Source organism: Hyla sarda, chromosome 1 (assembly GCF_029499605.1).
Source record: "Hyla sarda isolate aHylSar1 chromosome 1, aHylSar1.hap1, whole genome shotgun sequence".
Lineage (NCBI taxonomy): Eukaryota > Metazoa > Chordata > Amphibia > Anura > Hylidae > Hyla > Hyla sarda.
Genome location: NC_079189.1, coordinates 578,231,353 through 578,253,359, shown reverse-complemented (window position 1 = coordinate 578,253,359; position 22,007 = coordinate 578,231,353). Strand labels below are relative to the sequence as shown.

Genomic DNA, 22,007 nt, shown 5'->3' with positions numbered 1-22,007 from the left:
ACATTCAACTAAGTAAAGACGATAGTATTTAATACGATTAGTTATTCATTCAGATCTAGGATGTGTTATCTTTGTGTTCCCTTTATTTATTTTTTTGAGCAGTGTAGTATGGACACCAGAAGAGACAGATCAGCCAGCATAATAAAAATCTTCCATTTATTAAGGTACGAGGATAAAAGTTACCAGCAAGTGACAACAGCAGATAACAAAGTGCTGCTGTTGTCACTTGCCAGTGAATATTATGCTCGTACCTTAATAAATGGAAGATATTTATTACCCTGGCTGATCCATCTCTTCTGGCGTCCATTTCGTTGGAGCACACAGCCGTGCGAGGAGATTATGTAAGCGGCCATTTCCTTGATTTTGGTTACATATAGTACGAGTACTTGTTTATGCATGACAGTCTTGAGATATTTATTGTGGTCATGGGACTTAAGCACAATTTTTGGAGTTTAGACACATTACAGTAAGTGGACATTATAAAATATACTTTGCCTCTCTGTTAAAGGGATTCTCTGGTTTAGAAAACCTATTTTCCTCGACCCTATCAGAGAATTTTGAGTTAAAAGAGGAAAGCCCACAGTTCAGGATTCTCTTGACCAAAATTGAGATCAGTTATAAAGAACATCTCTTGCCTTGGAGGACTTTTCCTGTCCTGCATTCACACCACAATTGGGGTATACGACAGCCAGATGCGAAGGTAGAATTTAAAAACCAGTTGCTGTCATATCCCTGCCGTAGCCCTTCAATTCAATGAGTAGGACAGAGTCATTTAGTGACTTTGGTCTGGTCATTTTCATACTGTATTTATTTATTTATTTATTTTTTGCCAGACTAAAAGCACAACAGACCGAGGTTTTCAGTCCAGCAAAGAACCGGCTGCCATATGCCCCAAACATGGTGTGAATGAAGCCTTACAAAGAGGAAACATTGAAGTAAATGGGCACTGTGTAATGCTTAACTTCCCCTGTGGTTGCGCTGCAAGGTAATTTTAAAATGGCTCTCCACAGATTACAATGGAATGCTACGCTTCCCAGTAGGTGAAGACTTTGTGATCAGCTTATTGTCAAAAGGACCCTAATAATTTAAAAAAATCTTAAGTGGGGAACCCCCTTTTAAGCGGGTACTTCACTGCTCCAGTGTTCGGAACACAACCCCCAGCCCACACCCAGCGTTCAGAACAAAATGTTCGCTGGGGCAGTGGAGTACCCCTTTAACACCTTTTAATTTAAGGTCTAACATTTTCTTCTGATTTATTCCAATACAAATACATTGTACAAACAAAAAATACAATAATTGTAATCTGGAATATGGGGAATTAGATTAGAATATTGGGTAATTTAGGTAAATAATTGAATATTATAACACAAACCAATGTAACCATTACAGTATTTCCACCGGCTAATAAAATATATTTTTCTCATGGCAAACAACTAATAGTTTTTTTTTTTTTTTTAAGATGACTGAAATACAGAAAGGATTCTAGATCTCTAACAACTCAAGCAGGTTTTAGTGTTTGCAGTCATTTGGAAATGATCAATACAAACTTTCGGATCTATTAAACAAAGCCAACATGATTCCTGGTGAACAGTCACTTTTATGAACACTGTCAATGTAATCGATATAAAGAAATATACTGAATTAAATTAATGGAATGTAGAGACCTAAGTGGTTTTATGCTCCACGATAAAGTGAAATAATAATTGCTCACAAACATCTTTGGCTAATATTGACTGTAAACAGGATTTGTCCAGGATTAGAAAAACATGGCAGTTTTATTTTTTTTTGTAATTTTTTTTTATTAACAGCGTTACACCCATCCACAGGTGGTGTTTGGTATTGCAGATCAGCTCTATTCACTTCAATGGAACTGAGCTGCCATACCAGACACAACCCATGGACAGGTTCATCACTGTTTCTGGAAAAAATAAAAAGCAGCCATATTTAAACTTGAACAACCACTTTAATTCAATAATATGCTGAATGGGCATGTACAATTAATTGGTTAATGGGGTTAACGTATATAAATCGTGATGCAACTTCATATATATATATATATATATATATATGTATATACTAGATTACTTTTTTTAGGGGGGGAATGGGAAAATTATGATTCACTTATGGAAACTATTATATTTGGGATCACATTGTACATAAACAAAAATAATCTTATGATGTGTCCTTTTGATGAATTATTATAAATACTAGCTTTGCCTAATAAAAAAAAAAAAATGTATTGGTAGCTCTTGGCTAGAAATATTTATCCAACACAGCGATACACAACAAGCTGAAAACAAAGTAGAACAAATGTTGAAAATATTATTTGCATTTTTTGAAACTAAAAAAAAAAAAATAGAATAGTAAGAAAATTAACCCTCTGTAGCCTGGAACGCATTGCTCAGCAATACAAGCTCACATGACTAGCCATGAAGGGGTTAATACAGATTGTTTCTTCAGCAAAATATGAAAAACTGTAAACCCATTTGGGCTCTATTTCTGCAACTCTTCCCATTTTCAAATAAATAAATAATAAAAAAAAACAAAAAACAAACAACATACATTGTTTCATTATTAAGCGCACCTTCTCAACTATTACAAAAGCACAACCTAGAACGTATAAAGCTTTTTTTTCTTGAAATCACATTTACTAAAAGAAACAGCGATCCATTTATTACATACGCTATAATAACATTACTCTAAACACTATTATCTATGAGGTATATCTGAGAAAATTCGGTAAGGAATTTGTGCGGCCTACCTGCGTCACATCGCTGCCTGTTTTCTTTTTAAAGCTTTGAAACCGTAAAAAATATCAAGTAAAACAATCTATACACAGTAGTAGACATTGACAAGACTGGGGTATTCTGGGGTAGAAGAAACTTTGGTATTATTACATTTATTTTTGGTTTGTTTTTTGCTTCTATTGCTTTTTGTTGCTTTGGAGAAACGGGAACGAATTTAATGTCAAATATCCTAATGAAGTATGCAAAATAGAAGGAATTATTTATTTGGTTCAAGCAAGGCACTCATACCATAGTTATATTAAACTCTGTGTGTAAATCTCTATATTTTGGGGGGGGGTTTTTAATAAAAAAAAAATAAAAAAAAATCACATCTATAATTCAATTTCTGATGTTCTGACCTTCAAAGAAAGAAGGTTGTTTAACATTTATAATTTACATGTTTTACACCATAATTTGAAGGCGGACAATTATTTGGTAAATGGGCAATAATTGAAGCCGGCAGCCTTTAACGCTTAAGATTATTATTATAATTTTTTTAATAGTTCAACAGTTTTTAATAGATATGCAGAATTATGTCCGTGTATATGCCTGATACTTGTGGATTTCTAGTTTGTTTAAAGCTATGACTATATAATTTATCAAACAAATCAAAATTCTTGTAAAAAAAAAGTATCTGTAATTTTTGTTTTAATTAAAAAAATTGGAATTCTGAAAGTTTGTAATTTTTTGCATTTAAAATAAATAATAGGATTTTTTGTAATAAATGTAATGTTTTCACAATAAAAAAAACATGTAATATGAAATGCTACAATTATAATTATTATTATTAAAAAGAATAATTTAGAGAAAATAGGACATTTCCTTTTTTTTTATTTTATTTTTTTAAAGTAGTTAAAAAAAATTGTGTTCAATATGAAATATTGGACCTGGGACAAAATGACTCATTTTGTGTTTTTCATATTTGGTTATTTTTGAGGTTTATTTCTATTGATTTTCAACATCAAAATGTTTGCATAATCTGGTCTCTTAGGTATCAGCTTACTTTACGCAAAGAACGTGATATGGAGAATATAAACTATTAGGGTTTTATGTATGTACGTTTTGTATTGTTATTTTATGTTTTACTTGTACACAGAATTTTCTTTGGGGTATCCAAGCTACAGCTGTATATATGTAAAAAAAAAAAAAAAAAAAGTGAAGATCTTTTGGTGGAAGAATGGCCTAGATAGAGCCACACTTTATGCTCATGTCTTACACCAAAGGAGATTGGAATATTGAAAACGGAGCAGATGCTAGCAGTGGACCGCACAAGTGAAACAAATCTTTGGTATCTTTGGTATCATCATCACGTTTTAAATTACAAAAGGAAAAAGTCAGTGAGGTAGCCTATTTTTGGTTCTCACTAGGAATAGATTTTTTTTTCTTATAACACACACAGTTCATTCTTGGAAGCAGCTAGTTTAAGGGTTCTCTCTCTCTTTTTTTGTTTGGAATGTTTTTGTATTTTTTTTTTGTTGTTTCCCTCAAGCTTATAGAAGAAGCTGGAAAAATATAGTTTTTGAAAACAAAATCTTTGGTAAAGAAAACAAACAGTGTTGTATTGTTTTCCAAATTCACAACTTTCAAGCCATGATCCGTGCTTGTCTACGAACGTTGCTCTGTTGTTCTGTCTAAACAAAATAATTTAGTGCTTAAGTTGTTTTGTTTTTTTAAATAAAAAATATAAACTATACACACGCACATTCTTCGAGGAAGAGGAATAATAAATAAAATAAATAGGTTGTCCTATGACATAGAAATGCCAAAAAATATTTGTCTCCCCATTTTCTAACAAAATAGTAGAATAAGTTAAATAATTTAATTACAGATCATAAAAAAGACATTGTAAAATGAAACACAATTTTTAGAATAAACAAAAAAAAAAGTTTGTTTCTTTTTGTAACCTGCATTGTGGCTGTAACAGAAATTGCTTTATCAAACGCAGTAAAAGCACCTTCAAAGCTTCATATCTTTTACGCTTGATTTAAGAGAAAGATGAACTAAAAAAGATTATAGGAAAAATACCAATACATTTTACAAAAAATAAATAAAAAAAAATTATAATAATCATATTAATACAGTAATTGTTATTTGGAATATGGGGAACATCATATTAGAATATTAGGGAATTTCTGTTAAATTATAAATAATTAAATATTATATGAATTATAATAAATAAACACAAGCCAATGTAACCATTAAATTATTTCCACAACCTAATAAATAATTTTTGTGACAAGCAATTAATCATATTTTTTTAGATGACTCAAACGGTAATGCAGATAGGACTGTAGATCCCTTTAACACAAGCAGGTTTGAGTGTTTTTGGTTTCCCGCTGGTTAAGTTATTGTCAGGTCTTTGGATTAAGCTTTTGTGAAAATAGGTTTAAATAAAGCTATTCAACCATATGAAATAAACACATTCCTTTGTTCTTTCATGGATAATTTAACAATACCCAAGATTTCTTGAAAGTTGAACTCATATTGGCTGTGCCCATGATATTAACTGCCAGGCATTGCATAAGATGTTGGGATACTAAATACCACCTCTTGAGGATTCTCAGCTCATAGTTAAAGGAACACTTCGGAATAAACCAATATTCTTTGATATACCTAGTGCAGAGCCTGTGGAGGTGAGCATTATGTTATCTTTAGTGTTTTTTTAAAGATCTGAGTATTGCCCCACCCCTGAGGAGCTCCACTAACACAACATATCAGTTCTTCCTTAAGTGTTCCTTAACCATTTGTCACTTACATGTTGCCCAAATTGTGTTTTGTTACATTGTGACATGTGTTTTTCCTTTTGTGACATACAATACAAAAAAATAAACAAGTCAAAAAAATCTGTTTAAAAATACGAATCAAATTAACACCTGGACACCTCATATTTTTGCAAGAGATGTATAATTCATGCCAACTTTATAAGTAAAATGTAAATTATGTAAGCTGTTGTTTTAAAAAAGATTTTGAATAAAAAAGTTCAACATTTTGAATTGTAACATTTCCCAGATGCTTCTAGAAACATTTCAACATAACCACCCAATTGTTTATAAAATTTCCATCAGCAACTACTCAATTGGCAATTTTTTTGAACCTTACAAGGAATTTTAGCCTTGACACTTATTTACCCCTAATGCAAATTTAAATCAGTAACTCAATGAACATTTTTGTGTTTGCACAGAATACACTGTCACAAGCCCACACTCATGTTGCAGATGTCAATTTTTATGAGCTGATACCACAATAGTAGGAATTGCTGACTGGTAAACCATAGGTCAGCCATTTTGTGAGCTAAACATTCCTCACCCTATAAAATATTCTATAGACTTTCATAGCTTAGCCACAAAATAGCTGAAACCAACAATTGTGTTTTTTCACAACTATCCCAACATCTTAGGCCCCAAATCTATGGTGGTGAGTTATTCTAAGTGGAAATATACACTGTATAATGTGGAACAAACCATTTTCTTATTCTTTGTTCAAAAAAGACAAAAGTACCGCTAACAAAGCCTACTGGTGGCACTTGAGGCCATTTAGCCATGCAAGAAGACAAATATGAACTGAAAACAAAAAGTTGTGAGAACTCATCTTTGGTATTGCAGCTGTTGAGGTTCATGTTGGTCAATTCCTTGTTCTTTGAAAAATCTGCATAGGCACAAAATAAAGACAATCTTCAACTTTAAGAGGACTAAGTTGTTAGATGAAGCAGCGAGCACATACTGTAGAATTTTTTTTTCGGTCGCATTAATCCTTTCAACCCTTGTAAACCCTATTTCAGAGATCTGCTTCCTAAGGTGTGTAAGATGTCTATCCAAACACAGTGTGTTGACACTTTTCCTGACGTGCTTCCTTTCTTTCGATGGAACAGTTTTTGTTTCAGTAGAATTAGGTGCAGAAAAAAGTTTCTTTGGTTTCGATTAAGTAGTACATAAAAAAAACAGTCTCAAGTGTCTTTAAAGGAATATTATAGCCTTTGGCTTTAGCTTTGGAACACAGACTCGAGTTTTCAAGGAGAGGGCCATCCACTGGTAAAACGTCAGCACAAAATACTGACATTGGATTTTGTTTGGAAGAAGGCCTATCAAACAGGAAGGGCTGGGCGTCCACAGAGACTTTGGAAATGTTTGGTTTTCTGTAGCATACACTTCCAAAAAAAATAAAGTAAAACATAGGAGGGTTGTAAGCTGTCTGGTATTCTGAAGAACTCACAGTATGTTTAGGAAGTAAAACTTTTTTGTTTTACTTTGTCTTTGGTTAGTCGTGTTTTTGGTTCTTTGGTGTGTGCGGTAGCTTCTTCTCCAGATAGTATGAAAAATAAAACGGGTAAAATAAAAGGCGGTTTTGGTGGCATTGAGTCCTGTATTCAGACCTGACACAATTTAAATTCTTTTTTTTTTTTTTTTATGAAAATTCTGTCATCTAAAATATAATGAAGGCAATGAGAAAAAAGAAAAGATAATAGGAATAAATACAAATTAAAAAAACTAATAAAGAATCTGACTAGGAATCTTCTGTGCAGTTAAAAATGTCTCCTGAGTAACTACTGTATCCCAAAAAAAAATTATGTAAAGGGTTATTTAAAAATATGTAGTAGGAAAATTAAACTAGAGACGGCAATTTTTTGTCGCATAAATGAACGTACCTTTGTGCTTAACACTGTACTTTTAGAATTGTACTTGTGTGGTGAATAGACTGAAAATAATACGGTTGTAAAATAGACCGTAATAAATGAAAGTAAAAATGAAATAAAATAAAAAACTAAATAAAATAAAACAAAAATAAGTCCTTGAATTTTATTTCTGACATTGTGCTCAGTTAAGGTCTGTGTGTAAAAAGATGAATGGACGGTTTGGTAGATCTTTTGTGCTATGGATAGAGTTGGATGTAACACAATATCGTGTTTTGCTGGCTTACATGTTAAACCTGGTGCCAAGGTCTGATAACTGACATGTTGTAACCACTCAAGTGTTATTTGGGATTTCCAATAAATGTCAAGATGTTGACTGCTTGGAAGATGTGAAGAATTAGTTTGCTGACCGGATGGACTCTCCTTTTTGCCTCCATGGTTCCCAATGGCAGATAAGCGTTGCTAGTCACAGCGCAGGGATCCCATGTGAACTTTTTGTTTTTTTTCCACTTGAGCCCAGGAAAACTTTTTCACAAATACAGAGACTGTCACCAGTGAATGGCCCTACCAATAACAACAAAAATATATTATATATATCCTTTTTCTCTCTTTTTTTTTTGGTTAGAGTAGAGTTGTGCCCACTAAGAAGCCATTATCCCCCTCATGCTTTGGTACAAGTGCTGGAGTTTGATGAACTTCCCCCTGTACTTAAATCGTCCTGCCATTTTTCCAGGCTCCGCCTCCTGGCGTTCATAAAGAAGTTACTGACGGTAGTGAGTTCCAAACCCAACTGCTGTGAAATAGTGATTTGCATTTCTTTGGACGGACGCTTGTTTTCTTTAAAGATGGCAAAAAGTGTTCTTCGTTGGAGATCTGTGAAAACTAGGCGGGATTTCTTCTGTGAGTTGTTTCTGTCTTTGTTCGGTTCTTGTTCTTTGCGTTTGCATGCTTTGAGAACAAGAAAAAGAAAATGAAAGTATTAATCATACAGTAATCACTGGGTTTGAAACAAGACTGGAGTCTATCAAGTTCAACCTATATCCCTATTGTGTCCCTACTGTGTTGATCCAGTGGAAGGTAAAAATGAGGCTGATGCTAATTGCCCACTACCAGGGGTAAAAATGATTTCCCAACTCCAGTATCTGAGACTAAAACCCTGGATCAACGTTCTGTCCCTATAAGTCTAGTATCCATGACCTATAATGTTATTACTCCATATCCTAAAGATCTCAACTCGAAGATCACATTAAAATTACATAAAAATATAATATCTTGAACAAGTTAAGGAATAAACAAAAATGAACAGTTAAATAGTACAAGTTATGGGTAAAAAAATATATATATATATATATATACAGCAAACATAGAGATATATGCTAATGTCACCATTCCACCAAATTCTAGTTTCTACTGGACCCACAATTTTAAAAATTTCATATTTCCACACAATGAAACAATTATGAGTTATCAGAGTTTAATAAGTTTTGGGGGAGGATTTCTCCTACTGCATGATCTTAAAAATACAATGTTCTCTACACTAGATAAGTATAGGACCCATATCAACAAGATATATGAACAACAATATATGAACATATATTTTGAATGATCAGCTTTGTGCTAACTTTCCCTTTGATGTTTTCCTTTATTTTTATACTAAAAATCTACATGCTTTGCTCTTTTTTAAGTAACTATATAGTACAGTATGGAAACCCCCATACACATGATACATTATAATATAAGCACAAACCATACACTCCATATCGTTATCTATTACATGTCTCTTAGTACCCATGGGGCAAGTTGGCACCACCACTTACCACTGCAGGTAAATGGCTCTTATTACTTTACTTATATAACCACAAGACATGAAAAACTAGGAATTAAAACAATAAAACGCCAGGACAAAACACCATACCATTGGTTTATTAGATACAATAACTATAGACAACACGGATTCAAATAGGGAGTTAACCTGGCACTGCGTTCCAAGTAGTGGATATATTGCGATGCGATCCTGATGTCAATGGAATACATAACCTCTTAGTGGCGGTGCTCACAGTAACGGTCACTTTATGAATAAATGTGGAGCAGAGAGAAAAAGAAACGCAGATCACTCACCACTGTTGCAGACGCTGTGTTCTTTATTGCGTGCTCATTGGCTCAGATGGCTGGTACTGGATAGATGTTACGGCAGGGCTGTTACGCCTAGCGCTCCGGGCCCCCGCTCCTCCCCGGAGCGCTCACGGCGTCTTTCTCCCTGCAGCTCCCCGGTCAGTCCCGCTGACCGGGAGCGCTGCTCTGTCATGGCCGTTGGGGATGCGATTCGCACAGCGGGACGCGCCCGCTCGCGAATCGCATCCCAGGTCACTTACCCGTTCCCGTCCCCTGCTGTCATGTGCTGGCGCGCGCGGCTCCGCTCTCTAGGGCGCGCGCGCGCCAGCTCCCTGAGACTTAAAGGGCCAGTGCACCAATGATTGGTGCCTGGCCCAATTAGCTTAATTGGCTCCCACCTGCTCCCTGGCTATATCTGGTCTCCTCCCTTGCACTCCCTTGCCGGATCTTGTTGCCCTTGTGCCTAGTGAAAGCGTTTTGTGTGTTTAAACCCTGTGTACCAGAACTTCTGCTATCTCCCCTGACTACGAACCTTGCCGCCTGCCCCCGACCTTCTGCTACGTCCGACTTTGCTTCTGCCTACTCCCTTGTACCTCGCCTATCTTCAGCAGTCAGAGAGGTGAGCCGTTGCTAGTGGATACGACCTGGTCACTACCGCCGCAGCAAGACCATCCCGCTTTGCGGCGGGCTCTGGTGAAAACCTGTAGTGGCTTAGAACCGGTCCACTAGCACGGTCCTCGCCATCCCTCTCTGGCACAGAGGATCCACTACCTGCCAGCCGGCATCGTGACAGTAGATCCGGCCATGGATCCCGCTGAAGTTCCTCTGCCAGTTGTCGCTGACCTCCCTACGCTGGTCGCCCAGCAAGCTCGTCAGATCGCCCAACAAGATCACCAGCTGTCGTACTTGACCACCATGACACAGCAACTCCAGTCACAACTACAGCAAGTACAGTCACAGCTACAGCAGCAACAACCATCTCCTCCGCCAGCTCCTGCACCCCTTCCGCAGCGAGTGGCCACTCCTAGCCTCCGCCTGTCCTTGCCAGACAAATTTAATGGGGACTCTAAGTTTTGCCGTGGCTTTCTTTCGCAATGTTCCCTGCACTTGGAGATGATGTCGGACCAGTTTCCTACTGAAAGGTCTAAGGTGGCTTTCGTAGTCAGCCTTCTGTCTGGAAAAGCCCTGTCATGGGCCACACCGCTCTGGGACCGCAATGACCCCGTCACTTCCTCTGTACACTCCTTCTTCTCGGAAATTCGAAGTGTCTTTGAGGAACCTGCCCGAGCCTCTTCTGCTGAGACTGCCCTGCTGAACCTGGTCCAGGGTAATTCCTCCGTTGGCGAGTACGCCATACAATTCCGTACTCTTGCTTCTGAACTATCCTGGAATAATGAGGCTCTCTGCGCGACCTTTAAAAAAGGCCTATCCAGCAACATTAAAGATGTTCTGGCCGCACGAGAGACTCCTGCTAACCTGCATGAACTCATTCATCTAGCCACTCGCATTGACATGCGTTTTTCTGAGAGGCATCAAGAGCTCCGCCAGGAAAAAGACTTAGATCTCTGGACACCTCTCCCACAGTCTCCACTGCAATCTGCGCCTAGGCCTCCCGCCGAGGAGGCCATGCAAGTGGATCGGTCTCGCCTGACCCTGGAAGAGAGGAATCGCCGTAAGGAAGAGAATCTTTGTCTGTACTGTGCCAGTACTGAACATTTTTTGGTGGATTGCCCAATCCGTCCTCCACGTCTGGGAAACGCACGCTCGCACCCAGCTCTCGTGGGTGTGGCGTCTCTTGATGCTAAGTCGGCTTCTCCACGTCTCACGGTGCCTGTTCGGATTTCTACTTCAGCCAGCTCTCCCCTCTCAGCCGTGGCCTGCCTGGACTCTGGAGCTTCTGGGAATTTTATTCGGGAGTCCTTAGTGAATAAATTCCGCATTCCGGTGACCCGTCTTGTCAAGCCACTCCACATTTCCGCGGTCAACGGAGCCAGGTTGGATTGCACCGTGCGTTACCGCACGGAGCCCCTCCTAATGTGCATCGGACCTCATCACGAGGAAATTGTATTTTTTGTCCTTCCTAATTGCACTTCTGAAGTTCTCCTTGGACTACCCTGGCTTCAACACCATTCCCCAAACCTGGATTGGTCCACTGGGGAGATCAAGAGTTGGGGTCCCTCTTGTTCCAAGGACTGCCTTCAACCGGTTCCCAGTACTCCCTGCCGTGACCCTGTGGTTCCCCCTGTATCCGGTCCCCCTAAGGTCATTAAGGACTCTGCCTGCCACAGGAAATGCCTCTCCCCCCCTCCCAGTCCCATCAGGCAAGCCTCTGTGTCCCCTCATGGCCCTCGTCCTGGTGTCACACTGCCCCGTGCCAGGTCTCGCCCTCTGCCCTCTCTCCCCATTCCTACTCCTGCTGTTCTGCCTGCCGTTGAGGAATCCCTCCATCCTTTCCCGGTGTCCTCATCCCAGGGGAGGCAGTTACCCGACAAAGAGAAGGGGAGACCTAAGGGGGGGGGGGGTACTGTTACGCCTAGCGCTCCGGGCCCCCGCTCCTCCCCGGAGCGCTCACGGCGTCTTTCTCCCTGCAGCTCCCCGGTCAGTCCCGCTGACCGGGAGCGCTGCTCTGTCATGGCCGTTGGGGATGCGATTCGCACAGCGGGACGCGCCCGCTCGCGAATCGCATCCCAGGTCACTTACCCGTTCCCGTCCCCTGCTGTCATGTGCTGGCGCGCGCGGCTCCGCTCTCTAGGGCGCGCGCGCGCCAGCTCCCTGAGACTTAAAGGGCCAGTGCACCAATGATTGGTGCCTGGCCCAATTAGCTTAATTGGCTCCCACCTGCTCCCTGGCTATATCTGGTCTCCTCCCTTGCACTCCCTTGCCGGATCTTGTTGCCCTTGTGCCTAGTGAAAGCGTTTTGTGTGTTTAAACCCTGTGTACCAGAACTTCTGCTATCTCCCCTGACTACGAACCTTGCCGCCTGCCCCCGACCTTCTGCTACGTCCGACTTTGCTTCTGCCTACTCCCTTGTACCTCGCCTATCTTCAGCAGTCAGAGAGGTGAGCCGTTGCTAGTGGATACGACCTGGTCACTACCGCCGCAGCAAGACCATCCCGCTTTGCGGCGGGCTCTGGTGAAAACCTGTAGTGGCTTAGAACCGGTCCACTAGCACGGTCCTCGCCATCCCTCTCTGGCACAGAGGATCCACTACCTGCCAGCCGGCATCGTGACAAGGGCAGTATGTGCAGGGAGCACCATGTGAGGCTACGGCACCATTCCACGCCCGCAAGGCGTTTCTTCAGGCCCGGAATACCGGAATTCCGGGACTGAAGAAACGCCTTGTCGGCGTGAAACGGTGCCATCGCCTCCCACGGTGCTCCCTGCACATACTGCCCTGCCATAACATCTATCCAGTACCAGCCATCTGAGCTAATGAGCACGCAATAAAGAACACAGCTTCTGCAACAGTGGTGAGTGATCCGCGTTTCTTTTTCTCTCTGCTCCACATTTTAACTATAGACAAGAGGGTAGAGAGCACACTTGCACACTGGTTAAATTAATTCAGCTAACCAAGGATCGAACACAGCCGGACAATAAGTTACCAGAGAGTGAACTGTTCAGGACATTTTGGAGCTCTAGTCATGGTAGGTCCTATGCAAATTGTCTCTTTTTAGTTGCGAGCTGGGCATCTATATATGATACTTGAATACTAAATTAATGCGGTATCCCCATCTGGTAAAGTTACAGTATTCCCTATTGAAAGGATAGGGGATAACAGGCTGGGAATCCAACTGCTGGGACAATTTTGTCCCCATTCCTGAGGTGGGTGGAGGTCCCAGCAGTTAGAACCCCCTTAATCAGCTTGTTATCCTCTATCCTGTGGATAGCAGATAACTTTATCAGATGGGATTATAAACCTTTGAGGTCTGTGTCATAGATAATGTAGGAACACAGCATATATAGTTTATTGGTGTACAGACTGTATTATAGGTGGGATGCTGATCTTTCCGTATGTCAGTCTTGATTAAAATCTCCTACCATTTTGTGAATACAGCTCCTATACAGTTCTATGTATCTCCATGGTTACAGACTACAAACAAACCCAAAGTCATGTGTTTGGGCCACGCTGCCCACCAAATAACGATTGACAATTCTAGAAACGCTCATTTGCCCCATAATCGGCCTGTGTCAAAGGGCCTTTACTCCATCTGACTTTTTCAACTGTCTGTAGGTTAAAGGAGTTACCATGCAGGAAACTCCTGCCAGCAAAAAAACAAACAAACACCTGGACTTACCTCATTCTGCTCCCCAAGTGCCTCTGGTATTGCTGCCCTGCGATCCTCTTCCTGGTTGTTGGGGGTTAGACAGGTCAGACTGCTGCTCAGCTTATCGCTGGCCACAGCTATGACCCACCGTGGCCAGTGATTGGTTGAGCAGCAGTGTGACATATTGAGTCCCGGTCTTCTTCCTGGCGTCAGGGCCCAATACGCCACACTGCCACTCAGCCAATCACTGTTCATGGTGGGACACTACTGTGGACAGCAGTTAGCTGAGTGACAGTCTGATGCTTCAACCCCAGGCATCCAGGAATAAAATCACAGCAGGGACACAGGAAGCACTGGGGGAGAGGAGAGAGGTAAGTCCTGTTTTTTTTGTTTTGTTTGTTTTAATGCTGGATAACCCCTTTAATAAGAAAAAGAGAGTACAGACCATCGAGTAATACCTGACAGCTAGATCAGACTACATGGGTTTTGCCTGTAGTCTGTAACCATGGAGACACACAGGTCTGCACAGGTTCTGTATACACAAACCCGTTGAAGATTTTAAATCAAGCCTGCATTTGTACACATTTCTTCTGTATTATAGATGCAATGGGCAATGTCTCACAAGATAAACAGAATTGTCTGGCTCACATATTTACAGTACCACGCACACACAGATAAGCATTCTGACATGGAATCCTGCTTTTAGTGCTTTGCTGAACTACACCGGTTTATTTTTATCAGGCATTTCAGTAATTCAGCTGGAATATGGGGAAGGCAGAGCTTTCAGCCTCTTAGAAATGCTCTTTATGGCTGTTAGTGGATCTCTTGTGCTAGAAGTATATGTTCTATAGTACAGGCATATATATAGACCAAAGAGATCCAATGACTAATGGAGTCTTTTATGTCCTTAAAAGCTAAACTTTGTAGTAAAATGAGAATCTCGAGTTGTCGACACTTACAAACCAAGGAGGACAATATAGAACAATCTACGATACAGGGCAGGACATTTAAATAACCACCCCTACCGCTACACAAAAAAACACTACAGACAACCACACTGTTACAGCCATGTGCTTTTACCGCAGCTGTGATCATGCCGAAACAGTGTGACTGTCTGCCACGATATTCCATCTCATGTGAATACATCCATATGCTGTAAACCTACTTTCAATAGAGAACTTGAATGGGATAGACAAGAGTGAGAGACTGCAATGCATAACTAGCTAAGCATATACGTGAGCAATAATGTCATGGAACCGCATTGTAGATCAGGGAGTGTTTCATCAAAACTTTTGCAGATAAAAGGTGGTGTTTGCCTGTAGCAACCATTTGGTTGATGTTGAAAAATCAGAACTGATATCTGGTTAGAACGGCAACTGTTCCAATTTTGAGAACGCTCCCCCATTGTCTTTGTAATGCTAGTCTATGAACTACCACATGGCAGAATGGTTCCTGCCAGGCACCATCATGGGGCCTGGCAGGCAGAATAACTGTATGATAGGCACAATAATGCCACAAAGTGTGTCAGTCATGTCCCAGCCAAAACATAAACACCATAAAAAAAAAGCCTGGTAGTATAAGAACAAGCACTTACAGGATTTCATGAAACTGGAGAATTCTGGCGCTGCGTAGTAACATCAAGTATCAATATGGAAAGAAAGAAAATAGTATTAAAATGTGTATTAATGTGAATAGAGTACATATTAATTACATAGTAGATGAAGGACATTTTGGGTAGCTGATAGCAGTATTCTGCAATGAAAATCTATGAAATTGTCACCTGGTTCTTTGTTTGCACCCATCGTCCCTCAGCTAAAATCAGGTATGTCAGATATGTGTATCCATAAGTTTATTATATGTATATATATATATATATATATACATATATATATATATATATATATATATATATATATATATTGTATATTGTTATTTAGCGCATACCTCCCAGCATTTGAAAATGTTCCGAACGTTTGGAGCCGACGCCGGGGGCTCGTGGCATCACGGCCCTACCCCTTTGTGACGTCACGCCCCGCCCACTCAATGCAAGTCTTGGGGGGGGGACCACGCTTTAAGCTCTATCCAAAAAACCTCCCTAAAACTGTCTGAAAATAACTTTTAAACCAGATTCCTTTAGAGTTCGGATTCTCAGGACCATCCCATCATCATTGGAACTGTAATCCGGAATAATCTTATAAATCGAAAGAGATTTCCAAGTAAGGCTGTTAGGCCTCATGCACATTCATATTACAAATCTGTGTTGCATGAATACGTAATATCATCTCCATAGCCTGCTGTAGGCCCATACTGTACCTCCAAAAGCCTCCAATACTACACATGGCACAGAGCTGGGAATTGGGGGCCTCACAAAATATGTTAGCACTAGCGGTGAGCAAATTTAGAGAACAAATTGGCGAATCTAAATCTTAATCAGTGGAAGATTATTCGCTATGTCTAGAAAAAACAGCTGCACTTTTCATTTGTTCCGATATCCTAGAAAGATCTGGTATGACTTTTTTTTACAGGAAATTGGATCACTTGCAAAGCAGAACTACTTTATCTATATAAAACAAAACAACTACTGCTACTTGAGATTCCTTGATTTGTGCCGTAGGCTCGCTCTAGTTGGGTCATTGGGGGAGATTTACCAAAACCTGTGCAGAGGAGAAGTTGATCAGTTGCCCATTGCAGCCAATCAGATTGCAACTGGTCAACGTTTTCTCTGCACAAGTTTTGATAAATCTCCCCCATTGAGTCAACAGACCCTAGGGACTCCAAGTGCCATTGGTAAGGGTCTACACAGTCTTTTCAGAGGTCATGAGCCCTTACTGATCAGTATTAGCTGATTCTGTATGTCCCACTCGATATGATGACTATATTTGTCATATCTAGTCCATACATTATAAGAGTATGGTCCTACGCTGTGGACATTACCTCACCTACATGCAGTGGTCAATGGGAATATAACTGTCAAAACTGTGAGATGGGCTCTGTGTTGAAAACTTATTTTATATATTTTTTAATAAATAAACTTCCCAACGTACTCCTTGTAAAAAAAAAAAAATGCAAGTCCTATTTCTGTGGCTTTATAAATCCGGCCACTAGGGGTCTCCCTTCTGGTCCAGACCGCATTTGGTCTCCTCACGCTCACAGACTTTGGTCTCCTGCTGGCCTGGCAGGGCACAAAGTCCAGAAATGCAGTGTGGACATAGGCTTTGCAGTAGTGGGGCACACATATAAAGCCATACAAGCTAATTGAAATAAAGAAAAGTTATTGTTTTTAGTTATTGTAAACCCACCATTTTGATGTTGTATGTAAGCAGCACAGTGCAGCATGGGAGCTCCCTGCTCTGATATTCCTCTTCTCTGTATAGCACATGCAGTACAGAGAGGAGGGGATTCATGAACAGCCCACTGTTCTCACTCCTGTCCTGTCAAACTCCTGTCTAAAAAACAGAGATGAGGGGGTTACAGAGCAGTAGCGATTGGATAAAGAGATCCAGCACAGCAGACTCAGGAAGGATTTGAATGCATGGTGAGTGAGGGGGGGCTCAGTGCTTGCCTCAAACACGAAGTGGATATCAGAATGAGTGAGCAGCAAAATGGAGTGATTTGTGAGGCAAATACAGAAGCTAGACACATAAAAAAAGACTTGTAAAGTATCTGCATGACCTAGTGTGTAACATATAGAAGCATTATTATTTTTCTGTGATATGACAGGTACGCTTTTAGGAATGGCGGCATCTACTCTTTTTATTTGTCATCCAAGTGCAATGTTTTTGTCTGGATGGTTTTTTTTTTTTGTTTTTTTTTGAAGATGTGGGCTCTTGAACTTTGTCCTTTATATAGGTATTTGGAGAGTGGGCTCATCCCTGCTGAAGGCTTTACGTTCGGGAAGCCCTTACATGGTGCTCCCCTAAACTATACACTACTCGTATCTCCCAAAACTGAAGATAAAGTAGTAATTTTAGGGGTTTTCAACTTTTTAGACATTTAAAACACTAAGTTCCTCAATATTTTTATTTTTATCGATAAAATGATTTCCCAACATAGCCGGCATCCCCTCGGCCCTATTTATCACCTTCCTTGACTTGAGCTGAAGGCAGGAGCTCACTCCTTAGTCAACCACATAGATTTATGGCAATAAGCTGATGGGTAAAGGGCTGGGAGTGGGTGGGAATGTTGCACCACGTTTGCTTAACAGACATATATATATATGGAAAGACGTTCATAATTGCACGCAGCTTCCAGGAAGAGCATTAGTATTAATAAATCACTATACGCTCCATTGTGGTGCAAATGCTCTCAAAGGCTGCAGGGGGCCTCTTTATTATATCTCTTTAAAATATTGTAAAAGTATAATCCTTTCACGGCTAAATGTAAAGTGACCGCATCAGTAGTCTAACATATGGGACGTGCACATAGCATTACGGCACAAGGGCCCCTGTGGGGTCACCCATCCCTTCGGTAAAAGGATTTCTCGGCATTGATTTTGTCACCTTTTGGTATGTCATAAAATATTCACAAAAAAGCAGAAAGTAAATAAATTCATCCCATAATAAATCCATCCAGGATTATACACCAAAAACCTAATGAGCCACTCTTTTATATTCCTTGTCCAATAACCTAAAAATATTCCAATAGAGCCAAATGCTTTAGTTATCCTCTCACGTCGATGGAAATGTCTAAAATCGTAAAGGGGTACTTTAATCAACTGGTGCCAGAAAGTTAAACAGATTTGTAAATGACTTCTAATTAAAAAAAAACTTAATCCTTGCAGTACTTATTAGCTGCTGAATACTACAGAGGAAATTATTTTCTTTTTGGAACCTAGTGCTCTCTGCTGAATCACGAGCACAGTGCTCTCTGCTGACATCTCTGTCCATTTTAGGATATGTTTTCTATGGGGATTTTCTCCTACTCTGGACAGTTCTTAAAATGGACAGAGATGTCAGCAGAGAGCACTGTGCTCATGATGTCAGCAGAGAGCTCTGTGTTACAAAAAGAAAATAATTTCTTCTGTAGCATTCAGCAGCTAATAAGTACTGGAAGGATTAAGATTTTTTATAGAAGTCATTTTTTTTTATAGAAGTCAATGTTGTATGAGATTACAAAAACATGGCTGCTTTCTTCCACAAACATGAGCTCGCTTCATACACCCGCCGCACCCGATGCATCCCTAGTTTCATGTCTCTGCAATCTGCTGTCCACTTTATGTTGCCAGGGGAAATCTGTCTTTAGTAACAGCTAGCTTAAGACAATAAACAGGAAATGGGGGTGTGGCTTAGCATGTGCTCTGTGTAGGAGAGAGGGACAGACTAAGCAAGCCTTGGCTGTGTACCTGCAAGCTGAGCCAGTCTGCCTGTTGAAGATGATCTGCACTGTTCCTCAGAAGTAAATCTCTGGCCATCCAAACAGCTCAGGGCAGCTGTCTCTTGTGTAAATACCAGTGTATTTATTGCTGTATGTCCACAGTGCTGCAGGGTTATCTCCCCTCCCCACTATGTTCAGCCTCTCAGCAGCAACAGTAGCAGCTCAGTACGTTCCTTCCTGTGCTGCTGCCGTTTCTTTTATTTTTGCTCACAGAGCACCTTGTAAACCCACTGCATCAGTAACCCCCTTAGCCCTTCACATGCCATCTATAGCACTGTACTGTAAATGGTCCCCCAGCACAGTGTCAGCCTGTGCAGTCCAACGCACTTTCACCAGCACTATGTCATAGCGTAGCAAAGAGAAGAACGTGTTGAGTTGTGATTAGCCAGAAAAGTAAGGGTGGAGGTAACTGTGTGTGCTACCAGCAAATTTCCTAGCTCTGGTCTGGCCCCCTAAATGTAGAGAACAAGAAATATCTGGAGGTGACTCTCAGGGGGCTCAATAACAGTAGTGAGAGCAGTAAATCATCTTGTCACCCTTCAGAGGGTAAATCTAACAAAACCATGCAGTTGTTTATAACACTGTATATAACACTGCATATGCAATACTATACTACATTACATTACATCATGCTATACTACGGTATGTCATGTATTATATTACATTATTTTATACTATGCTCATACTGCATTATATTACCATCATCCTATGATACACTATACTACATTATATTACATTATGCTGTACTACGTTATGTCATACTGCATTATATTATATTATGTTATATTACACCATATGACACTACATTATCCTATGCTATTCTATGCTACGCTATGTCATGCTGTGTTGTATTACATTATGCTATATTTTACCATATGACGCTACACTATCCTATGCTATACAGTGATCCCTCAACTTACAATGGCCTCAACATACAATAGTTTCAACATACAATTGTCTTTTCTGGACCATTGTAACTTGAAACCAGACTCAACATACAATGCTACAGAGAGTCCAGATCTGTGAAACGTGTCAATGGCTGGAAGAACTGACCAATCGGAATGGGCATTCACTGGTAAAACCGCTGTATTACAGAAGTGCATGCACTGACTGGTGTCTGGTAGCGCCCTCTACAGTACAGGGTTGCTTTGGTGGCTTCAGAACCAACTACCAGGTTTCCATATGGTCTCAACTAGGGATCGACCGATATTGATTTTTTTAGGGCCGATACCGATAATCTGTGAACTTTGAGGACGATAGCCGATAACTTATACCGATATTCCGGAATAAGTTATCATCTATTTCGTTAAGTTATCGTCTATATCGGCAAGGTAATTGCCGATACTGATAAAGTCCAAAATCGTGAATATCTTCCAAGCCAATAAACGGTCGATCCCTAGTCTCAACATACAATGGTCTCAACATACAATGGTCATCCTGGAACTAATTAATATTATAACTTGAGGGACCACTGTACTATATTACATTATACTATACTACGCTATGTCATGCTGTGTTATATTACATTATGCTATATTTTACCATATGACGCTACACTATCCTATGCTATACTATACTATATTATACTACATTATGCTATACTTCGCTATGTCATGCTATATTATATTACATTATGCTTTACTATACTATGCTATGTCATACTGCACTATATTACATTATACTATACTTCGCTATGTTATACTGTATTATATTACATTATGCTATACTGTATTTATCCTATGCTATACTAGACTACATTACTATACTATGCTATGTCATACTGCATTATATTACATTATGTAATATTATACCATATGAGGCTACATTATCCTATGCTATACTATACTACATTATGCTATACTTCGCTATGTCATACTATATTATATTACATTATGCTTTACTATACTATGCTGTCATACTGCATTATATTACATCATGAAATATTATACCATATGAGGCTACATTATCCTATGCTATACTACACTAAATTATATTACATTATACTATACTACGCTATGTCATACTGTATTATATTACATTATGTTATGCTATATTGTAACATATAACACTACATTATCCTATGCTATACTATACATATAAAACATAATGCTATGTTATAAAGTAGTAAAATACGTTGTGCTATGCTATACCATATCCTATAACGTACCAGTGTGATGTAGGTGTTAGATTGTTAATGCAGTAACATGATGTTTAAAATAAGATGATGGCTAAACGGATATATTAATGTTAAAACAAAATGAACTCAATAAACTATAACAAGTATAGATTTGGTTGAAAGAGTTACCTGGAGTCCAATAGTTAGGGGTACAGGGTGACTATGTACAAATAATTCCTTGGTGTGCGCATGGAAGGTGAAGGATGTGGAGAGTGGTATAAAGTATGGTGAAGATATGAGAAAATGGGGTAAGACTGAATATGTGAATATAGATCACCTGAGAGGGGTGATCTAAAAATATACAGGCTAATGTTGAAAGGAATGGGTCACTATACCTTGGGTTTAAATGTATGTGTTTACTTATATATATATAATTGTTCATAGCACATTTTTTTATAGCACATTTAATATGGATAACTTTGGGGACTTATGGATTATAATGGGATGTTCTAATGTGGGCTATTCAATAAACTCGAACAGGGTAGGCCTACCTCAATTATTCTGTCAATGGAAGGTGAAAGATGTGGAGAGTGGTATGAAGTAACAATATGGAACATTTGGTGATGTATTAATAGGTGATATAGTTTGTAAATTTTGGGACGAATGATACAATAGGCGTAATATGGTATAAGGGGGATATAAAGGGTATAAGTGAGTTCAATATATGT

General features: G+C 39.6%; 1 protein-coding gene across 2 annotated transcripts in view; it reads right to left on the bottom strand.

Annotated features, from left to right (window-relative positions):
* Positions 1-290: 290 nt before the first annotated feature.
* The window catches only part of ONECUT2 (one cut homeobox 2), a 63,482-nt gene continuing 41,765 nt past the window's right edge, over positions 291-22,007 (bottom strand). Inside the window, exons 2-3 of one of the 2 annotated variants that reach the window (XM_056544851.1) lie at positions 15,385-15,414; positions 291-8,361 (exon numbers count right to left, since the gene is read on the bottom strand). In XM_056544851.1, coding sequence (XP_056400826.1) covers positions 8,075-8,361; positions 15,385-15,414 — 317 coding nt within the window. In that variant the 3' untranslated portion in view covers positions 291-8,074. The remainder of the gene's footprint in view (positions 8,362-15,384; positions 15,415-22,007) is intronic. The other variant, XM_056544859.1, reaches the window with a different exon arrangement.